Raw genomic sequence first — 24,201 nt, 5'->3', positions numbered from 1 at the left:
GATGTATAAAATTACCTGGATAATTTATGTTTTCTAAGTACTAGATATTAAGAATATAGGTATTAAAAATAATATCTTCAATATCAAGTTTGGAAACTAAGCAAAATTCTAGAATTTTGAGGCTCCTCTGGCAGAAAGTCGGTTTGACTCTGTGTGGACTAATTTGGCCAGATATCTCTGGTGCTTTACAGAGCAGGTCTGAGTGTAGACTGCACGTGTGCTCCCAAATTGATTAGTAATACCTGGGAGAGAGCCCTTGTCTTTGAAGGGAGAGCTGGATTCATCCCTTGATCTGTTTGCAGAAGGTGCCCTCTCAGAGTGGGTCCTACCCTGCGGCAGAAATGGGGAGGCTCTACTTTGGGATGGAGGCTCTGAGAGTTTTACTTCATGCTGTAAAAGGCACCTTTACAACTTACTACTGGAGGAGCACCAGTTAGGACAAGAAAGAATGAATGAGCCCCTTTTGAGGAACGTGCTAGAAATGGGCTATTTTCTATGTAAAAAAGTAAGTATTGAAGAAAATGTGTGTGCCCTCAGGTGTGTTTACTGCTAATTGTATTTATATTAGTTTGACGTGCACAGTTTTAGTTTTCATTCTTATTTCATGCCATGTCTCAAAGTGAAAGTTTAGATGCCGTTTTCTTCCTGGGCAAGTTTCATGTCAGCATATTCATAGTTGTAACCATAATGAATATACAATTTTGTGTGCTGGTTTTCTCACTTAACAGTATTTTCCAGACCCTTGCCAAGGAAAGTAGAGCTTCTTAGAAGAGTGATATGATAATACTGTAGCCATATTTATACCAACTGGCACAGAATCCGAGGAGAGCATAAGCTTTAGTTAATGTGATTTGTTCTGGCCTATTTTCATGACCCTCGGAGACCCAGTACCAGCTTGTTGGAAACTTGGTTCAGATAACGCAGGTCTGCTCTGAGAGCTCAGGCCTTGGCATACCATTTCTCAGAAGTTGCTGACCTACCTCAACCATCCTAGAAAAGCAGCATCCAGGGACATGATGTGTTTACAAACTTTCAGGAGAGTCACCCAACCCCACCCTGAGCCCTAAGCCTTCTCCATATGTTCTCCTGAATCAAGTCAGTAATTAACAAGGGTTACATCCTATGGCCAAGTCAAAAGTGGCATAAAGCCCAAGCAAGCTGCTTAGGGTCTTTATGGAGTCTGTGTGATGTGTCTGTGAACTATTTCAAAGGATGCTTTAATCGTAACATTAAAACAGTGCTACTTGAAACAGTGAGGGAGTAGTCGAGTAGTTTGTATTGGTAGTGATATCAATTAATTTAATTATTTTGGAGGAAAATGTGATAATATAGATCAACAGCCAAGTAAATATCCCCACTGGCTGTTTTTACTCATTACTGAAATTTTGTTATATACACACACACTATATATTTTATACTGTTATACATATATAACAGTATAAAACTGGAAAATAATTTAAATGTCTAATAGTGGAATATCTATTATATTAGCCAGATGGAATACTATGTAGATAAAAAGTTGTGAGGATTATGCAAAATATAGGAAAGTATATATGAAATAATGTTAAGAGCTAAAAGGAAAGTGAGTCATAAAATTATTTATTTACTGTGTACATAACTATGAAAGATAGATAGGTGGGTAGGTAGATATCAATAAAATTGGCAAGAAATCAACTTTTAAGAGGAAAGAAAAAAGAACTCAAGGATGACCTAGTCTGAAACAATCATGAGATTTATTGACTTTACTGGTCTGAAGGGCCATGGGGAGAAAATAATGGTGAGCTCAGAGCTCAGCCTTTAAATCAGGGTTCATCTCCTGAGTCCATGTGCGAAGCCTGTGTGTTTCCTGGCACTGGTCTTCTTTTTCGGTTTTAGACTGTTTTGGGGGTTCTAGACTTTCTTGTCTAGAAAATACTGAACTAGATCCAAACTGTAAAAATCAGTGCTTAAGATTCCAACAGAAGTTACCGTGGAGAAATATTTGGTCAAGAAATGGGATAAAGTGTACATTTTTTTATCCTGACATTATTAAGTTGCTTACATTTTTAATAAAATATTTTTAAAGATAAGAAACTACCATTCTTGCCCACATGTATCAGTTTATTCCTCTAACACTTGTTTGCAAAATACCAGGATACAATTATTGCCTGAAAAAAAATCTGTGATTATATTTTTATATAGAAAAGTATGATTTCTTAATACGATAGCTTATTAGTAACATTGTTTTTGTTACCTAGTTTCAAATGATTAGTCCACTAAAAAGTGGGAGCAGTATCTCATTGTAGCTGAATTTTTATAGGTCTGATCTCTACCTAACATTTTTCATTATTAGACGAGTAATAATAGACTTTGTAATGGATTTATCACATCCTTAGGAGTTTTCTTCATGGAGTCTCTTTCCAGAGTGCTTCTAAAGAGAAAAACTGATTTTAACTTAAAGAAATCACTGGGAATCTGCTTCTATGGATAAAAAGAATATTTTTATTATAAAAATATGGTAAGAAGCAGGAAGGAAATACCTAACTGTTGGCTGTAAACTGAGGTGCTTTTGTAAGAAATTTATATTGATATTTATCTAAAGGGAAGCATTGTGGTGTTTTAAAAAATCATCTTAAAGATTAATCTGTATGTTTTTCTGTTGCTTTAAAATTCTATTTGGCACCATCCTAAAAAAGTAATTATACTAACAGACTTGCTATTTTATTTTGTGTTGCTTATAAAATGTCTTCCTCTGTGATAGTTGCCAGACATTAATATCTAGTTACCAATAAATTAGGCTGTTTTGTAAGTTTGTTCTTGAAAATCCTTGACTTTTCTGATTGCTGATTCACCGCTCTGTTATACTCCAACATTCTTTAAAGTGGTGTCACTGTTTTAGTGAGTGTCCTGGAAATAGACTTTACTAAGGCCAAAATTGTCACCATTATGTAATGCAGTGGAAGAGGGGGGGGAGAATTAATGCTTGGAAAGCACAAGATCCCAATTGTTTTCCTTTAAGACAAAGAGAATAAATGTAATGCCTGCAAGTTGTTTCATGCTGAAGCGCTGCATTTAGTTTTTAGCAGGCTTGGCGTTAGTACGGAAAGATTAATTTCTATCCTTGAAACTGGACATGCGCTCATGGCTCCTTCTGAGTGCCAGAGGGTGGATAAGCCACCTCTCTGAGCAAATTTCTACAAAATGTGTGGAGGCTGAGTGAAGGGTCTTCTCTCTGGCCCTCTCAACACTCAAGGATTTGACTAGAGAGACAGGAAACCTAGAGTGTCCTCCACTTGACAGCACCACCCATCTGGTATTTTTAAAAAATGAATGTTTCCACCCGAACAGAACATTTTAATAGAAACATTGATATGGAACATAACAAGGCTTTTAAACAGAGACTAAAAGTCCTTTTTGTCTTCATTTAAATCTGTTTTATTTTTCTTTCTGTGATGCTATATAAGATCTCATCAATATACAAAATCATTCTGAGCCTCAGATTTTCTCATTTTCTCTGGATGAGAGCTTTGATTAGCTTTTTTACAAGTTCTTCATTAGTAATTGGCTTGTGTTTCTGTTTTTGTTTTTGTCTGTTGTCTCTAATAAGTTTATGTTTTATCAAAGAATTCTTTGAGCATGGTCTGAAATATGCTACGCTGTGTTATGTTACAGAATATTACAATTTGATGCTGTTTATAAAATGCAACCAACAAGTGCTATTAGGATTAAATGTTCATTTCTTCTTTTTGATGCTGGTGGCTGGGGTGGGCTGTTCGGTCTTATCATCATGCCTGACCTAGTTGTGCAGCCATTCCTGTTTAATTAATAGACATTTACATAAGCTCTTCTTTTCCCCCAGCAAGCTTTATAATGGTCTTGTTGGTTATCTCCTTTCACCCTGTGAAGTATCAGCAATGCTATTTCCATTTTGCATATCAAAATACAGAGAGATTAAATTATGTACAACAAATTGATAACTGAATAAGTTTGAGAACTCAGAATTCTGGCATATTAATGGTGTTGCTTAAAGCAACAACCCATATAGACTCTATAAATATATTCAAACTCTGCTCTCTAATCTAGGAGTTGGGGTTGGGACTGTCAGCAGCCCAGGGAGGGAGCCCTTTGTAGATTTATGCAGGGGTGGGAGAATTAGTTTCTGGACTCCCTCTGGAGTCATGAAAGGAAAGTTTTTGTTAGCAGAGGAGGTGGTATCTGAGAACTGTTGCTCTGATGTCTGTAATTTTTAATAAAAATTCTAGGAAGCCTTGTGGCTTCTGTGCAGCATATGAATTTGAAGAACTGTCTTTTTTTTTTAATCTACCTTTTTCCAACCACCATTAGAATTTTATTTCTAATTAGCTAACTGGCCACAGAATGTCAGCAGGTGCAGCTAGAGCAAATCATAGCTTGCTGACCTTTCTGGGTGCTTGACCAAGACTTTAATTACTTTCCACATATTTTTTTTCTTAAGTATTTTCTCACTGTTTTTCTAACTATATCCTCCACATTTACTAAGGTTAGAAATATATGCTAGGGTATATCTTCTTTCCATCTTTTTTTCCTGTGTTTTTCCAAAACTTTTTTCAAAAATAAGAGAGGATTGCTTGTTTGTCAAATCTTGCTTCTTTGTCTTGTATAGATGTTGATTATATCCTGTAATGCTTTGGAACTTAACAGGGATTGCCTCAGTCATTTAATAACCCACCATCACCACTACCACCACCAACAAAATAAGTGGGCATTTTTTTGTTCTCCTCCAAATGCACTCAACTTGTTAGTCTTACTCAAAAGAAGAAAGTGTGCCTCTCACCTAACTCCCTTCCCATTAAACTTGTCATAGCCTCTTTCTGTCTTCAGTTCTACTGCCACATTCTTTCTTCTCTTCCCTTGCTCAAAGTCCCGCCCATTCTTTAAGGTCTGGACCAGATTAAATACCACATCTTCAGGTAGTCTTTCCTGCTCCCTCCTCCTATAGTCAGAAGTGACCTTTCCTTTCTCCGAATTTTCGTATTCCTGGGTTTGTACCTTTTAAGTGGTACATAATCTGTCATGTATTAAAGTGATTTCTGTAATCTTTGAATTGCGAGTGTCATAACAGAGCATGGGGAGAGATGAGGAGAGAAGATGGCCCTATTTCAGTCGACTCAAGGTCCCTCTCAGCTCATGAAAATATACACCCTGTATACAGTCTGATGTTTTCAGTTGCAGGGCACTCACCACAGCATTACAGAAATTGCACAACTGCAACAAGCAATAGATCTGCAGGGTGGAAACAGCAGTTGAGTTTGGGCATCATGTCTCTTGATACCTGAATACCACGAGTATCATTCCAGGGAACAAGTGGTCTTTCCATGTGTGGGGGCTTAGGCCTGGCTACCTCCGCATCATGGTTTAGTTTACTAGTGTGCTCCTCTCTGACCTCAGGACACCCTTCATCCTATAGTGGGGAGCATCTCATTCTATGTTAGTGCCACTGTGATCGCCTATACAGTCCTCTCTAGAGTGTGAAGCCTCTCCACGTCTCCTCTCCAAATGATGAAAAAAAATCCCTCCCACAGAGGGCATCTGTCTTGACAGTTTTTCTTGTTTCTGGTCACAGGTCCTATTATTCATCCCCCATAATCAGACGAGGTGAAACTGCTGTTCTCTCTGGGGATCTGCTTTTCCATTCCCTTTAGAAATCCTAAGGGAAGGGAAGTGAGTAGCGACAAATTTATTTTACCTTTGGAACTTTCTCCTCTAGTCGTGCAATCTGGGACTTTTAATACTGACTGTGCAACTGACTGTAAATACGAAGAGTTGAGAAAATGGGATTTGTGTTTTTCTTTCTAGTACCTAAAACTTAATGTCAACTATGTGAGAGCAGATTTTGCTTCTGTCTTGAGTGTGCTTGTATTTCTAGTGCCTAGAACAGTACCTGGTACATAGAACAGGCTCCATAAATATTTGTTGAGTCAGTGAGTGGGGTGGACAGATGATTAGATGGATGGAGGTTTAGCATGGAGTCTTACCCACGATAGGTATTTAGTGATGTTTATTGAATGCATGAGTAAAAAAACACATGAAGTAATAAAGGAGTGAGTTAAGTAGAAAGGCATGAGCTTATTATATATTTTAGTAGTATTTGATCTGCTTTTGAGTCTGAGTAACATATCTCAGGGGGATATGGTGATATTGCAGAGGGTATACTAGCTCATGCAATTAAAATATGCATCTTGCATCAGTTCTTTTAAATGGTGATAAAGGATATTATTTTTATGTAGAAACCAGTAGATTTTAGAATATATTGCAAAGTTGACATAAGTTTTTAATGTAGAGAGTTATTCCCAACCATGCCCTCAAACCCTCTTTTTCTTCTTAGATACACTTTGGAGGAAATATTTCAGAAAACAGATATTGAAGCTTTCTCTTATCTGGGGACTCCATAAATGTACAGGAGGTGCTGTCCTTGGCCTTGTGCCAAGGAGAGAGAATGTTGCTGTCTCCTCCATTTCCCCGCAGTGGTGTGGGGGCCATTCATGTTTCCTGCACAAATACTCCTTTTTATGAAACAGGCTGCATGTGCCAGAAACAATTTACTTTGTCACAGTAGGATTTCTTTGTCTATGTAGTAGTTCCATGAAGATTTATTGAGTGCCTACTAGATGAAAGGCACCGTCCTGGATGCTGAGATTAAAACGATAATCAGAATAGATAGGAAGACTCCTGTAAACAATCAATTTCCTATGCAGGACAGTGTGGAATTAAGCAGTAGGCTTAAGCATGGGTGAAGAGGGAACACAGGGGAGGGCACCTGATACAGGGTTGGGGTAAAGAAAGCTGGGATGTGTAGGGAAGAAATGGCCATTAGTAGGTGAGGGAGTTCGGGAGGGTGTTCCAGGAAGAGAGATCCACATGTACAGAGGCCTGGAGGTAAGAAAAAGCAGTATGTTTGGGGAGCAGCAAGTAGTTTCATGATAAACTATATAAAAATATAGGTGAATATCTGGTTTTCTAATCCTGAATAGGATTTTTTAAACATAAGAATGATAAAAGAAATAACAAAGGAGAAAAATGATTGATTGATTGGCTTAATATTGTTTCCTATCTAAATCATCATGAACAAAATTTGAAGATAAATAACAATTTGGAAATAAAAAATATTTTGAATATTTCAGCAACTTCCGTGAGAGCAGAGGTTATCAGTTTATGTACCACTGTAGTACTAACATTTGACCCAGTGCATGGCTCACAATGATAGTTGAATGAATGAAAAGAATCAATATCCCATAAAAAAAACTAAAGAGCTAATAGAAATGAATAAGAAAATCGAACAAATTATAGAAGGGAAATAAAGCAAGCACAGAAATTAGTAAAGCAGGAGGCGAAGATTCTTAGAGAAGATTGACAAAAGACACACATGACAGGGACTGGCTCATGGCAGGCACTCGATAACTAGCTGTTCAGTGAATAAAAAGCAACAGAAAATTACAAGGTGTATATAAAAAGATCCGAAAGGGAATTCACCAAACAGGGAATAAATCTGAGTGGGGCAGTTTTAGATTATTCTGCCTTTCTTCTTTGTTCTTTTCTGTATTTTCTGAACTCTCTATGTATTGCTTTTATAATTTTTATGAAAATGCATTCACTTGAAATTTTTAAAAATAGATTTTTTAAGAGGCAGACTAGAGAGGATCAAAACCAGGGATGATCCTTGACACCAGCTCTGGTCAGTGGGATGAGTGGGTGCAGAGTATGAGCGTGCGCTTTCTATGTTTTGCCCCTCACTACACAGACGACTGTAAGCATAATCTCTTGGAACTTGTTCTCCAAAGTGTCCATAATACAGCCTTCCTTGAAGAGCTATTGGGAAAGGTGACCCCTGCAAAGCTCTTAGTACAGTGCCTGATAACTGCACATGCTCAATGGCCATTTTCCTTTTCCAGCCTAAGGGGGCAGGATAAGTTACCCTTCTTCATTCTAAGGAATGTGCCCAGAATGGAAGGCAGATTTCATCAGTCTGGAATATGAAACTGGATGAAAGCTTAGCATGTGAAATTATGTTTGTGCCCTCCTAGAGAGCCAAGAAAATTAAGAAATGAACCCAGTAACTCATCATATTTATTAGATATAAGAATGAAGGTGCAGTATTATCATTTCCTTGTGATAGTCATATCTAATAGTTTTGGAACCAATTCACAGTATTCATGTCAGACTTATTTTATGAGACATTTAACCATTGCTAAATTAAATTTCATAAGAGAATGTGCCACTATAACTCCTCTGGAGTTACAGAGATAGAAATCTGACCCATCATTTCTATTTTCACGGAAAACCATTTAGCAGAACTTTGTTCCAGTAGAAGTGTTTATTGAGTTGTACGCCTAACACAGTTCATTGGCTGCATGCATTTCCACACTGACATTTTTCTCAGCGCAGATTTGCATCAGTTCATTAGTACTGACAGCAGATGGTAGCACTTTCACACAAATTTACCTTCTGAATTGATCTAAGACATGTCACTAAAAAGATCCTGACAGTTTTGATGTTCTTCCATTTCTGAAAATGGTATGTTAAACAAATAAGGTGTAGGATTTTAGATTTTTTTGAACTCCAGCACATAATTCCTAAACCAACTAAAGATGCTTTCATCTCTGATTCTGCTGTCTGATAGAGAAAGTAGAAAATACAGATAACCTTTCCTGATAGGATAAGCGTTAAAAAATTTCCATTGCAGAAAAAAGGCTCTTGGAGAATATTATCCAGATTGTTTACACTGATCAGATGACTCAAATTATTTGTAAACTCTCTACCTTACTTTGTCTGAATACAAATTGCTTGGCTTGCAGGATCAGCTGATTGAATAAACTGAAAAAATAGAATTGGCTCAAGTAGCAAGGCTCCTTGAATTGCCACTTCTGCAGCATTAGAATATCCAGAGGATTAACCACGTTCTTGAATTACAGATCTTTTGCCTTTAGTTAGGGTTAAATTGTTATAAAATTGTCCTACAAGAAGACTTAATGTTTGCTAAGTAAATGAATGAGGGAATATATGAATTCTAATCACATCAGGGAAACCATATTTTTCTACATTATGTAATCATTATTACTTTCTTAATAACTCAAGGGCCTTATATTCATTATATATTTAGAAATAAGGATTTATTTTGAGTATTTTAATAATAATTTTCCATCTGTATTTGAAAAGTAATTAATGATTTGGTTAATTTCTCACAACTAAGAGAAGCTGATACATTTGAGAAAGCACTGGATGTTGACTACATATAGTTTAACTGTGTAATTAATTATGGACTTTTAACATATTGCTAGAAGAGTGGTCATGATTAATAATACACTTAAAGGATTTATTTAACAACAAGAAGGACTCTTTGGGTTCTAAATGCTCTCTACAAGAATACCCTTACTAGCATTCTAACAATAGGAATACAGTTAATACTGACTTAATTTGGCTAAAATACAGTAACTTTGTTCAATACAGTAACTTTATTCAACACAGTTTTATTACCCCTCTTCCTTTGTGTTATTATTGTCATGTATATTACATCTATGTATGTTTTAAACCCAACAGTACAGTATTATAATTTGTGTTTATAAAACCCTATGTCTATTAACGTAATTAAGAGAAGAAAAAATACTTAGCTCATCTTTTGTGTTTATCATTTATGATGCTTTTTATTTTTTCCTGTGGATTCGCATTACCCTCTCGTTTTATTACCTGAAGGACTTCCTTTAGTATATCTTATAAGGTGACACTAGTGGCAAGGAATTCTCTGTCTGTTTCTTTGGGAATGTATATATATATATAGCCTTCATTTTTGAAGGATAGTTTTGCTGGATATAGAACTCTTGATTGACAGTTACAAGGTTCTTTCCCAGAACTTTGGCTATGTCTTTCTGCTGCTGTCTGGACTGATGAGGAGCCAGCCATTGTTGTATTCTTATTCCTCTTTATATGATGCGTTCTTGCTCTCTTGCTCCTTTTAAGATTTCTTTGGCTATCAACCATTTGGCTATGATGTGTCTAGGTGTGGATCTCTACTTAGGGTTTGTTGAGCTGCTTGTATCTATAGATTAAATGGTTCAAATCAAGGTTTAGAAGTTTTCAGCCAATATTTCTTCAAATATTTTGTCTGCCCCTTTCTCTCTCCTCTCCTTCTTGTACTCCTACTATGTGTATGCTGGTATGCTTGATATTTTCTGAAGCTTTGTTCATTTTTCTTCCATTTTTTTCTTTAGATTGAATAACTTCTATTAATAAATATTCAAATTCATTAACTTTTTTTACTGCCATCTCATACACACTGTTGAATTCATGTAGTGAATTTTTAATTTCTGTATTATACTTTCCAAAGACAAATATTTGTTTGGTTCTTTTTATAGTTAGTATTCCTTGACTGAGATTACCAACTTGCAAAGATACTGTCATAACTTTTCTCTTTTAACTCTTTAAACACAATTTTCTTTAATTCTTCATATTTCATGTTCATAATAGCTGCTTTGAATTCTTTGTAAATCTGATATCCAGGCCCACTCAGAGTCAATTTTTATTAATGGATTTTTCCCCTTAGTGTGCATCTTTTCTGTTTCTTCCTCTCAAATTTATTTGAAAATGAGACATTTTAGATAATATTGAAGCAATTCTGGATTCCAGTATTTTTCCCTGATGGTTGTCTTTTTTTGTTTTTGTTGCTATTGTTCTTGTCTGCTTATTTTAGTAACTTGCCTAGCCTTTAGCTACAGAATTTACCTCCTCTGTGGCCGTTGATGTCTCTGCTATTTTGTCTTTCATTCTTATTTTTATGTTTTTGCCTGGCTTCCAGCTATGTCTACATATGTTCCTGGTTAGCCAATGATTGGACAGAGGTTGTGCTCAAATACCTCAAGCCTATAAGGCTTCCTTCCTTTGCTGATGGTTATGTGTGTGGATTGGGAGCACATTCAAATTTCAGTTAATGTTTAAGTTGGCATCAGCTTTTACTTTTCCTCAGGGCTTCTTGTGTCTCCCCTGAACATGTGCTTAGCTCTCCATCAGCCCAGGATGCCTGGAGAACTTAGCTGGTTCTTGTATAGCTGTCTCACATCCAGGATCTGCCCGTTAGATTTCTGTCTTCTCTGCTGCTTGCCTCACCTGGGACTGCACCATCAGGCTACCATAGTTGCAGGTTTTCCTTTCCATTTAGTACCTATTTTGATATTTTTATTGGTAATGCCACTGGGCAGTAGTTACCTCTGTCTGTTAGAAATCAAGTCAGTCCTCCTGGCAGCACAACTACTGCTTCTTCTGGCCAACTCACTCTTGTAAAACTTTCCTGTTGATGGAGCCAGGTGGAGATTGGTGGGAGTGTGATATGGGAGTATTTCTAGGTAAGAAGATTGCAAACTCTCTGTGTGTCTAACTTTAAGTTCTAGCAGCTCTTCATGAATTAAATATTTATCAAAATTTTTGTTTGCCTTTGGTTGATTTCTACATCCCAGAATTTTTTTTTGACAACTTTGTTCAGTTTTATACTTGTTTTTCAAGGAGATTTGCTGACCTCTACAGCAAACAGCTAGAAGCCCTGCTATAGCTAGAAGCCCACTGCTGTTGTTATTTATTTATAAAACTTTTCTTAAAAGATTACACAAATATCCCTTATTATAATTTTAGGAAGATCAGCATTTCATAGCTTGGCTTTTTTAAACCAAAGCATCTTACAGAAACAACATAATTTTTATTTTTAAAATACAATTTGAACTTTTGATTTTTAAAGACAGTCAATCATTTAAGTATGTTCAGTCTAATTATATAAACATGATTTCTTAGTAGAGGACAAATTTTTTTTCAGGTGGCCAGACCTGTATTCAGGAACTGTCCAAGCTGTTCTAAAAGCTAAGACATTGGAAGTCTTGATTATTTAAAAAGGTGTTTCACACAAGCATTATGCATTTTATTTTATTAGAATATAACTTTAAATGTTAATGTAAGTGTTTTTATTTTGTTTGAGGAAAAATGAATATTAAAATGATGTAGATTACCGAAGTATTTTTGAAGTGCTTGAGCTTTTATTTTAATTTACATTTATTTAAATTATTTTCCTTTAATTTGTCTTGAAAACCAATATATTGGTAGTTCTAATTGCTGTATATACATAGACTTTTTACTCTTTCAGACTTTTCTTGCCCTTGGTTATAATCAGTTGTCAGATGTTCCTAAATATTTAGACACTAGTCAGTGATATTTTTACCATGCTGTAAACTCTATAGGAGCTTCTTGTTTTTAGATATTTAAATTGGGCTTTGTTATAGGGTATTATAAGGCCACATTTTGGATGTCCAGGTGCTATTATCCTGTCTGTTTAGATATCAGTGGGTTTGTATAGTATTAGCCAACTAAGTGCATATTATATGTCAGACACTGTTTTGATCAGTTTTTTCATTGAAGAATCACAATCAATCTGAGGCAGATGCGATCATTAGTCTCAGTTACCAGATGAGGAAACAGACATGAAATGGTTAAGTGGTTTGCCAACAAAGCTCACAGCTACAAAGTAGTAGAGCAAACCTTGACTCAAATCTTAACTGCAGATCCCAAGCCTGCTCTTATCTACTGGCTAAATGGAACGAGCAAAAGATGACTTGTAGGAATGAAGTCCAAGTCTTTACCAAGCAGCATCAAATGAGCAGAGTTGCATTGTGATATGAAGCAACACATCTGTTTAGAAAATGGGCCCCTGAACTTTAAGTGTGCCTGTATCGCTCAGATATATGTTATACTCTGATATGGTTATCCTTCTGAGGCTTTGTAAAGGTTAGGCCATAGACCTGTAAGGAAGAGGTCTTGTCTGTAGGATGAAGCCATTCCTCATGAGAGTTACCAACTCCTCAAGTTACTGAACTACCAGGGGTTAGGAGTCTTGGAGAACACTGTTGGGTAGTGGTTGTGGAGTGCTTCCATCCACCATGCAGGACCAGAAAGGGAAGGCCTAGCCAGGATCTCTTCCTAGTGTCCCACATGACTCAAATGGGTCTGGGAGCTCCAGTATTGTAACAATCTGAGTCTTTAAGAGCGCTGTTGCTCTGTGTGTTTGTTCCACTTTCAGTGTTTCCAGGCTTTCAGCAGCATCTTGTTTGAGTAATCCATTCTACCTCAGCTACAGGAAGCTCAGGCTCAAGTGTTTGAAGTTGTCGGAGTTTCACCCTGAGTATAAAAGTGGCCATGGTAATCTTCAAGGCCCACCAAGGGGAGAGTGACTCTTGGAGAGGGATGGAGGCTGCATGGCTGAACTGACTCTACCCTTTATGAGTGTTCCATGTAATGCCATCCTTAAAGTCTAGGTTTCATGTTATTAAAGAAGGTAACATGTCTTCATAGATTTGGTTACTGCTCTTCACTCCTTGGTTATTATGTAAGTAATCCAAGAAGAATTTAGACTAAATTTAGCTTTTTATTTATTTATTTAAAAATTTATTTTTTAATCAATCTTTTTTGGGGGGGTAATTAGGTTTTTATTTAATTTATTTATTTTAATGGAGGTACTAGGGATTGACTCCAGGACCTTGTGCATGCTAAGCCTGTGCTCTACCACTGAGCTATACCTTCCCCGCTAAATTTAGCCTTTTAAATTCCAACCCTCTAAACAGTAATTATTTTAGTCCAGGATAATTCTAAAATTCTTTTGCATTTCCTGTGCACATTTTCCATGCTCATTTCCCTTTAGGGTGTTCTGCCTCCAACATGTTCTCTGCACACTTGGATTTCTCTTGTCATTCTGATCTCTGCTTAAAGACCACCTCTCTACCAAGGCTTTCCCTTTCACCAAATCTTAATTATTACCACAATCCCTCCAAAATCACATTACCCTGTTTTGTTTTATGCACAGCACTTATTATTATCTGGATTATCCTGTTTACTTATTTGTTCTGTGTATTTATTGGCTGTTTCCTGCACTGGGAAATAAGTCCCGTGGAATCAGGGACTTGGTTTTTCTTAGAGATAGAGATCTCCTAACTATATCCGGAACTGTTCCTGGTAGACACATAAGAGATGATCAGTAGATATGTGCTGAATAAATACTACTTAAAGGAAGGGAAGGGAAGCCAGAATCAAGTTGTACAGGAGGATTTCCAATAGGCAAATAACACGTCTGGTCTGTGTTAGCACCCAGGGTCTGGTGAGTAACAGGAATGAGGGGTGGGGAGAGCTGGAGAAAAGGGAGCTCAGGCTCTGTGTATGAGAATCAGGACACCAGGTTGTGGCACTCAGGGAGCCACACACTAGCCTGCACCCAGCAGGTAACTTAGCTCTTGCCACACACACACACACACACACACACACACACACATCCATCCATCCATCTCCACACCCATTGTCACTCCTACAAGTGGAACTGTCCCTCCCGTTTCGTGTGGGTGGTGTGTGCACTTGGGTACAGACATGAATATTTTGGCGTTGGGTGGTAGAGGCAACAGGGACAGCCACTCATAATTCTTCCCCCAGACAGCTCTGAGTTCAGCTTTTCCTTGGACAGGCTGAGAAAAGAAGAAGCTAGCAGAAGAAGCGAGGCAGTCCCTAGTCCAAATCCAGCCTATGGGCTTGTTTTATTTGGCCCACACCATGTTTTTAAAAAATTGTGCCAACATTTAAATTTAGGAGGTTTTACATTAAAAAATCTGGATTTCTAGGTTATTTTGACAAACGGAAAGACCTGGCATGCTGAACCTGCATTCCCACATGGTACAATTGGCTGGAACAGAGTAGCAAGCACAGCCTCGGCTGGGCACACTCACCAGGTCCCCACCGTCCCTGACACCTGCTGGTGCATTTAACTGGCCTCACCCCTTCAGGTCACCTGCCTGCTCTTCATAGATAATTGCCTTAGTCTGTTTGGGTTGCTATAACAAAATTCCACAGATTGGGTAGCTGATATACAACAGAAGTCTATCTCTCACAGTTCTGGAGGATGGAAGTCTGAGACCATGTGGAGGTCTCAGGCCCTCTCTTATGAGGCCCCTCTTCCAGGTTGCCGACTTCTCACTGTGTCCTCACCTGGCAGAAAGGGGTGAGCAGGCCCTCTGGAGCCTCTTTTATAAGGGCATTAATCTCATCATGAGGGCTCCACCCTCATGACCTAAGCACTCCCCAAAGGCCCTACCTCCTAATACGATCACACCGGGCATTAGGACTTCGACATATGAACTTGGATGGGTGACACAAATGTTCAGATTATAGCAGTATTTGAGTTTGCAGTCTTTTGCATAATGGGTAATGCACAATGTAAGCAACTGAAAAACTTATCAACAGTAATTGTTTTCCTGTTGGTAGGATTTGTGCATAGATCACTCACTGCATAGAAGCCTTCTCCCCATTGCTTGCCAAGTGATGTCCTCATCCTTAACCAGGCAGCAGTCTGACCTGTATCTTACATCCAGTCATTCTCTTATAAAGGCAGTGGAGTTCCATTTTATGGGCTTTTAAATTGTGAAAGCAGCTCCATAAGCTTGGAAGAGACAGGAGACAAACAGAGAAACAGAGAAACTAAGTGAAAGACAGACAGACAGACAGACAGACAGAAGCAGTACAATTTAAATAGTGCCAGCCATGCCCCTTTCCCACCCCACCCTCTACCCCATCCACTCACTGGACATGTGCCCATTGGCCCTGGACACAGGCCTGAAACAATCAACATGTTGGCAAAATTTATGTTAAAAAGGTATGTGAGTGATTTTGGTCCCCTTGCCATTGACAAAGGAGAGTGGGATACTTTGTTCAGATGGTCAGGCTTCTAAATTTCATAGACATCCTGGAGGAAAAACAAGAATAATTATAGGCCAAAGGAAGTACTAGCTAAAGAAGCGTTCAAGGGACTGATCAGATGTATCTGCAGTGTGTATTGAGCGCCGTACTACACCTGACTGCACTACTTTATCAATAGTTTCTTCTCACCAACTTCTCATGTTTGGGTTATTAATTTTATTCCAAAATAGGAATCTAGCTGTATCTTAATTTAATACCTTAAAATTGAAAACAGACCTTTATTTTAAAGGAGTAAAAACATATTAAGTATTTTAATTTTTTCAAAGTAAACTCATGCTGGCAATCCTGGGCCAACTCTGATCGTTACAGGAGCATCCGATACTTGGACAACCCTTTTTTGTACTTCATCCTTGCAAGACAAATGAATTCATGACTCCTGTGGTAAAGAATTCTCGAAAAATCAATAGGTAAGAAACACCATCAAGATATATTGGCTTTCACTCTTATTTTAAAAGTGTAAATCTTTTTATGTGATTCTAAAAGCTAAGCTAAAAAAGAAATATTCTTTGTAATAATAATAATAGCTAACACTTATTGATTTTGTATGGTGTGCTAGGCACTGGTCTAAGTATTTCGGCTATATTAAGGCACTGGATTTTTATAATACCCCTGTGAGCTAAGTACCATTATTTTACCTGATATACAGAAAAGGATGCTAAAGCACAGAGGGTTTAAATGACTTGGCCAAGGTCACACAGCTAGTTAAGCGGTAGAACTAGGATTTGAACCCAGGCCATTTTGCCTCAGAGCCGTATGCTTAACCACTGCACTCTACTACCTTAGCAAATGCTGTAAGTTGTGTCACATTAAAATCATCAATGGAATTCAGGAGCCCAGAGCCTGGACCTTCCCTTCAACAACTTTAGTGAAGGATTGTCAGTCGCTTTGGTCCTCGAGTCCCCATCAAGCAGTGGGCTGGCATTTGGAAATGGTGGGATCCCAGGTGGTGGGCACACATCTTGGAAGAAAGCCTCATTTCTACGATTGCTAGTAACTGACTTTCTACTCTCCTCCAACTACAACCGAAACTGTGTTCATTTGTTTCCCAGGAACGTCAACTACATCACATCATGGCTGAGCATCGTAGGGCCAGCTGTTGGGCTGAATGTGCCTCTTAGTTATGCCAGAGCAGCCTCTCAGGATGAATGAAATGTCAGTGGACAAGGTGAAAAGAGAAGCCTGTGCTGCATGTGTTGCTGTCACAAAGATCCAGGTGTCTCTGCTGCACTTAGAGGTGTCATCCCTGCTGGCCCCGCCATGTATTAAGTCTGCTTTCATCTTTAGCTGGCTGGACACTGACTTCTTTGTTTAGTTTTCCAACCAACCAGCTCCTAATTATTTAGGAAACATTTGATTTTGCTACAATAATCCTCACCCAACTACAGGCCTGGGCGGTTTTATTTTAGAATTGATGTTCTTGAAACAAGTCTTTACTGCTCAGTTAACCTTTTATTCTCTTGGCTTTTGGTTTATTCTTGTTCTTCTGATTCTTTTTTTGAGCCAAAGAGCTTAGAAGAATGCTGGAAGTTTACGTGGCCAGCCCTGGTTTTAACAGGACCAATATTGTGCGAGATTTCAGCTCACCGACGTTTTGACATGGATGTTTGCCCTTGGAAGCAAATGTCTGCAGCAGCTGATACGCTGCATGTTTAGAAGAAACACTGGAAAGACACAAATCACTATAAATAGCAAAAATGAATTTAACTGGGTCATAGAAATACTGACGTCATCAGGGCATCTCCAGGTCATTCTTTCATGCCTCTGAGACTCATGCTTTTCATCTTTAATAAGAGAATAAGAAGCTATCTCATAGTGTTGCTGTGAGAAGCACATGAGATGCTTAGTGAGAGAGAAAATATCGTAAAGTATTATACAAATATTCATTAAATGCTCACTTTCTTGTATTTGATTTTTAGTTGCTCATTCTGTCAGTAGCCAGTAAGTTTAATAGCCAGTAAGGTATTAAGGTGACTCTAATAGGAAGAATTTTCAGTTTAGAGTTGCTTGCTTTTCATTTTAACTTGCTAGGGTCTGAAACTAAGAGAAAAATGTAGTTGCCTCTTTAGAGCATCTGAATTAGTGTCTGTCAGTGAGGGATGTACCCTAGAGTCCCCTGAGACTCTTACAATTCAGACACTGGGGCCACTGGCCGAAACAGCTTCTCTGGGGTGATTCTGATGCATATGTTCTCACAGAAGCTCTGGTCTGGATAAACCCTTCGAGCTGCATTTATGTGTATTGTTTTGGTCTCCCAACAGGCCTTTTCCAGTTCTGTGCACAGCTCCGGCAAGCTGGACCTAACTTCCTAACGTTGTCTGGGCATCGCCCCAAGACTCTGAATAGTAAGAAAGTCTAAGAGGTGTTTGCTCACGAGGCGGCCCACTTGGGGGAAGCAGTGGGGATGAGAGGATTATCTGCGGGCAAATTGCAGACATCTGTGACAGCCCTGCCAGTGTCTGGGTTAAGGGCTAAACTCTCACACAGAGAGCAGAAGTAGAGAAAGGGTTAATTCAAACTGCTAGAAAAGCTAAAAGTAAATTTTAAAATGCTGAGCTGCACGTATTCATGCTGGGATGAGAGACTGCCTACATGCTTGCTGGGCATTTTGGTATTTACCACTTAACATCTTTTCAACTTCTGCAAGGGATTTTTCCCCCCACTCCTCTAATGTAAACACAGATTTCTCAGCAAGTCATTTCTCAAGCCATGTCATTTCCGGGATAAAAAAAAATGTAATAATGTATTATCTGGATGATGTACTCGTCTGGAAATATTAGTTATCCTTCGCTTACAGATTTTGAAATGATAGAATCCTGTCATTTTGGGGCCAGTGTGTAGTGGCCCAAAATGATAGAACTTTTTTTTTTTAAGTTAAGAAAAAGGTTTTTTTCTGATTGCTAAAGACCTAAAAATTCATCAGTGGCAGAAAAAAGTTCTGAAGAGCTCCCTCCCCAGATAGATCTCTCTCCTCAAACAGCTCTATTCCTTTTGAGAATTTTTTCACTTAAAAAAATTAAATTTTGGTTGATAAAAATTTCCATTTTTTAAGACTGCAGTTATATAACAGACTGTTTTCCCAACAGTCATAAGACATTAGAAAATATTTTGTTTTGTCAAAGTAACAGTTCTTTCTCTATAACGTGAAGATCTTTCCTCAGGGTTTCCTCTCCTGCTAATACAATGCGAAGCCCCTTAGGTCAGAAACAAAGCTGGTTAAAGCTGCTACCAGCCAGTCTTCTAAACTCTGCTCTCGTGTGACTTTGGAAAAACAGCTTCGCCTCTTTGGTTCTCTGTTTCCATGCCTGCACAGTGAGGAGGTTCAGCCACGCGACTCATGAGGCCCACCCCGATTCTTGGGTCTGGGAAATAGGGAGAAGTCTAGAGAGCTAGACTATGAGGCTGGTTTGCCTCTATCTTTGTCTAATTTTCTTTATGTCTTTTAGTATGTTATCACTTCTGTTTTTAAAAGTTCCTAATATCAACCCCACTCACCCTACAAAGGCATAGACATCAAAATGGTATGTGAGTCTGAATGCACTTCATAACTAACAGTGCTGTGTGGAGTTGGGGGAGAGTGGACAATCGGCCCTGCTCCTGTGACAGAGCGTACCTGCTCCCTCCCACCTCAGTTCAGGCCCAATTCCACCCCAGGCGAGTGGGCCCGAGGTCTTTTCTGCCCACAGCCTCCTCTGACCATCTGACTGTTGCTCAGGCTGGTTTCCACCTGGAAATGCTTCCTTCCTCATCTCTCTCCCCAAGTTTCAACCTGGTCTACATGACTCACTCTTTTACAAAGCCATCTCTGACTCCCACAGCCCCTCCTGGTGAACCTCTTCCTTCATACTCACTTTACTTAGGCAGAGTAGCATTTAATTGTCTCCTTTTCACTCTGGATTTGATGGAGAGTAAATAAATTACTGACCCACTTTTTGGAGGGTATGTTATAAGGTGGCATGCATGGAAGAGTCGCTGTCTGCCCCTTGTAAGTCATCCATGGAAGCTTCTTGGTCTGGGGACCGGAGTGGGTGTGTGAGCCAGTTCGCTGAGTGACTAGAAAGGCCAGAGGCTAGCTTACAAGCTGGAGGTTAAAAAATGAAGCTACTCTCCCCCTCCAAAAAGAATGAAATAGAAAAAAAAGTCAGTCGTGGGTTTTTGCATCCATTTCTCCCGAAATACAGTTTTTATTCATGTTCTCAAGATATTAGGCAATGGCATCTGTGTTGCCAATAACAGCTCTTACAGAGCTCAGAGCGCTGATATTGCAGTGAGTTGGATTTTTTTTAGGATTAAAACTTGAAAATAAGGATATGCACATATGCACTTCAGTGGATACTTACTGAGTGCCCCCTTTTTCTGAGCTCTAGGCTTGGTGGCAGTGGCAGCGGCAGCGAACAGAGAGCCCTGACTCTGGTTCATAAGGATGCCCAGGTCCAGTGGAGAAGACGGACAAGAAGATGCAGGGACGGTAGGATGTGTGCTATGGCAGAGGTTCGGAAGGCAAGCAGCAGGGGAAGTTCACGGAAGAGGAATGTGAAAGGAGTGAAACTCTTAGGATTTAGCCAGGTCAGGAATGGAGCAGATACCTTGAAGGTGTGTATGCGGAAGTGGTAAAGAGTGAGGCTGGCTATCAGGACCAGAGCCAGGTCTGGGGAGCCTTTATTGCTACACTGAGGATTAGTATTTGGCCTGAAAACCACAAAGAGCCGCTGAGGGAATTCAAGTAGAGCAGTTAGAGTGATCACATTTGCATTTTAGAAAGAACTTGTATCTTTAAAGTGACTAATCACAGACACTTTCTTGGTTTTTTCACCAACACATACTGGCCCACATGCTTTAGAAGGTACAGGAGTGCAGAAAGGGCTGGGAGTAGGCCAAGGACAATTTTTTATTCTTGCCTAGGGCCTTCCAAAGCAAAACCTGCCAGTGTCTGAAAAGCCTGAGTCCCAGTTTACTGTGTTACCTGGGGCGAGTCACTGCACCTCTGTGAGCCTCTGTTTCCTATATATTAAGTGGAAGAAGGGATATTAATTCAAGTAAAATCAATTTATTGGTTTATGACCAGTATTTATCTTTTTTAATGAAATAGAATGTGTTTGGGGAAAAATCCCATTTGTTTCTCCTTTACTCTCACAATACTGTCATACTCACCACACGCCTGACACTAAGTGTTGTGGGTTTTCCATATATCAGACAAGTCTGCAACACCTGCTGGGTGTTCTACAATTAAGTTCAGTTCTCACACTATCTACTTGGAGTTTTAGCATCAGATCCATAAGACTTCCCCATTTAAGATACCAGTTGCAAGTCCAAGGTTGTCACCTATATTTTTAACTGACCAGCCATAAATTGGGGTTCCCATGAACCCCACCTTGGGTTCAGTAATTTGCTAGAATGGTTCATAGTACTCAGGGAAACACTTACTTATGCTTACCAGTTTGTTATATAACAAAGGATATGATCAAGGATACGGATAAAGAGCTACATAGGGCAGGGTCCAGGAGGGTCCCAAGTGCAAGAACTTCTGTCCCCAAGGAAGTGGGGTACACCACCCTCCTGGAATGCAGACGTGTTCACCAATCTGGAAGCTCTCTGAACCACATACTTTTGGAATTTTTATGGAGGCTTCATCATGTAGAAATGATCAATCATTAACTCCAATTCTAGCCCTGCTCCCCTTCCCCAATGATGAGGGATGGGGCTGAAAGTTCCAAGCTTTTGATCCAGAGCTTGGTCTTTCTGGTGACCAGCCCCCATCCTGAAGCTATTCAGGAGCCCGCCCAGAGTCACCTCATTAGAACAAAAGCTACTACTATCACCCAGGAAATTCTGTTAGGAACTGGGGTCAAAGACCAAATATTGGAACAAAAGATACTCCTTATAATCTCATCACTAAGGAAATTTCAAGGGTTTTAGGAGTTCTGTGCCAGGAACCTGGGGCAGAGACCAATATATGTTTTCTGTTATTTCAGAGATACATAGAAAGGAGTGCAATGCACATAGTGAAGGTATTACTGTTTTGTGAAACTTTAATTTCAAGTACATGCGTAGAAAATCTGTATTATGATGTGTGTATGTGCGCATGTGCTAGGTTGTGATGTAAGTGTATTTCTAGCTCCAGGGAGCAGTCAGAGATTTAAAAACTAATGGACAAATAAGCTCCCTTGCAATTCTAAGAATCTCTGATTCTCTTCTCATGCTGCTGACCAGTAAGTTGTTAAAGGTTGTTCTAGAAGGTATAGGAAGTACTTAACTATTATTGTGCCCATGGCACTGGGCTACTTCGATATGCACATAGGTTCTCACAGCTCTCCCTCTGGATTTCTGTAGGGCTTGTCTGTAAAAGTGATTTCACATTTTATTCTTAAATTTGATAATGTTCTTTAAAGCAGTTCTGTAATGTCAAGCCCTTGCTTTAATTTTTTTTGTGTTGTCAATATCGACACCTAGTGGTAAAAGAGCCCTATTACAAATACTCTGAATTCTAGACTGTTAGAACTTAAAGTGATCTTAGAGGTCACCAAGTCCCATTTGGTAAATTATTAAAAATGAACTCGAAACGCAATGTATTCCAACGTTCAGATGAAGTTCACATTAGAATAAATAAAGCCTCTGGCTAGGTGGTGATTTCTTGGATTACCTTGAAGTTTTTCAAATAACTAGAAATCACTGTTAGGCAGAAGTTAAACAAAGTATGCTGTGATAGGCTAACAAGAAATCATAGTTCAATAAATCTACAGCCTTTGGTGTGTTGGTATTTACATATGTACGCCAGATCTTCAGGGCTGAGCATGGCTATTATTTCTTTTATATCAAAACGTACCAAATAGTTTTAGGGCTTTTAGGTTGTTTCTAATTCTTCACTGTTTATTTAACATGCATTCATTGGACACTTAACTTCCTGAATGTTCAAGACCTGTGCTGAGGATATACTGTTCAGTAGGACAGACAAAGCCCTTCCCTCAGAGAACTTTCCAAATGTAATGCAGTAAGATATGTGTGCAGAAATAGTTACATCCTGTTTCTTTGGGTTACACCCTCACTAAGGGAATAAACAGGTCAAAGGATATGGAATGTCTTGAGATTTTTGATTCATGCTGCTCAATTGTTCACCAGTAAGGCTATCCCAGTTTGCATTCCCCAAAGCAGTCTGTGTTCTACCATTTCCTAAAATCTTTGAAAATAATTTTATTTTACTGTGCTTTTATTATTGATCATTTTCTCCACTGGTCTTGCTACAATTTGCATGGCTTCTCATTTTGTTTCTTCCCAATGTGGTATATATTTCTCAGTGTGACCAGGGTTAGTTTGTAGCCTCTCTATTGTACACTTGATTACCCCACATCTTCATTTTGCCCCATGCGAGCTGACTGTCTATGTACTGGTTCGTACAGCCAGAGAGTATGGCAGTTAAACAATAAGGATTTGTATGAATTTAAAAAAATTATTATGGGAAATTTCATACAGACTCACAAGTAAAGAAGATTGTACAATGAACCTTCACATACCTGTAAGTCGGAATCAGCAACTACCAGGATTTTTGCCACATTTGCTTCATTTAACCCTTGTTTTTTACTTTATATTTGCTTAGTTTTTTTTTTAAACACAGACATTATGTCATTTGTTTTTACAGGTGCACGCTGAACATTTTTTATTTGATCTTTTCTGTTAAGTTTTACTCCAAACTTAGGTGTTAAAGTATCTTTGGGATTTGCCCTCTGCTTTTACTTCTGAGGGTGGGGTTTGTAACGTCTTTCTGATTCTGCATTTACCAGTGATATTGGGGAACTTCTCTCTAAAATGGCCCCCTGTTCTGTTATTGGGTCAGCTGGTGCCATCAAAGCAGAATGTGAAATGTGCTAGTTGCAGGTTCTGTAGCCTGGATTACCCATCCACAGATCCTCACCACTCTGAGGACATTTCATAGATGCTGTCAAACCACAGGCAGCGTCTCACGACCATTCTCAGGTGTGATTAAATTGAGTAATTATGTAATATGTGACTAAATCCGCTCACTGTTGTACAAATTTAAACAGTAGCTGGTTTCTTAGGCAGAAACTCCTTCAAAAATCTGAAAAATGTAGAGACCCCCTTTTCAGAAAAATATGTGTGTATGTGTGTGTATGCTTACAGAAAAATCAGAAAATTCTACATAGTTTCAGGAGGGGACACACACACACACACACACACACACCCCCACCCCCGCTATCCCGCTATGTTATGTCATGGGCAGGAGAAAGAGGGATATGGTGACAGGGAAAAAACTACCTAATTATAAACATAAGAAAATGTGTAAAATACAGAGTGAACGGAAGTCAACTATTGCATATACTAGCACTGAAATTTGAAGAAAATACTTGGAATATATCAAGAACTGAAGGAGGGGCAAAGTGGTCCAACTTATCTGCAAACACACGCAAAAACAGA

At 38.8% G+C, this 24,201-nt stretch overlaps 1 protein-coding gene across 6 annotated transcripts in view; it reads left to right on the top strand.

The window, feature by feature from the left end:
- The window catches only part of ATG10 (autophagy related 10), a 203,943-nt gene that overhangs the window by 177,473 nt on the left and 2,269 nt on the right, over nucleotides 1–24,201 (top strand). For 2 of the 6 annotated variants that reach the window (XM_072958442.1, XM_072958438.1), the window contains 2 exons: nucleotides 16,087–16,184; nucleotides 16,827–22,843. In XM_072958442.1, coding sequence (XP_072814543.1) covers nucleotides 16,087–16,184; nucleotides 16,827–16,926 — 198 coding nt within the window. In that variant the 3' untranslated portion in view covers nucleotides 16,927–22,843. Of the gene's footprint in view, nucleotides 1–16,086; nucleotides 16,185–16,826; nucleotides 22,844–24,201 lie in introns of those variants that run through there. The other 4 variants (XR_012071349.1, XM_072958440.1, XR_012071350.1 and 1 more) reach the window with 4 other exon arrangements.

Source organism: Vicugna pacos, chromosome 3, assembly GCF_048564905.1.
Source record: "Vicugna pacos chromosome 3, VicPac4, whole genome shotgun sequence".
Classification (NCBI taxonomy): domain Eukaryota; kingdom Metazoa; phylum Chordata; class Mammalia; order Artiodactyla; family Camelidae; genus Vicugna; species Vicugna pacos.
This window is presented reverse-complemented; position numbering and strand designations above follow the sequence as displayed.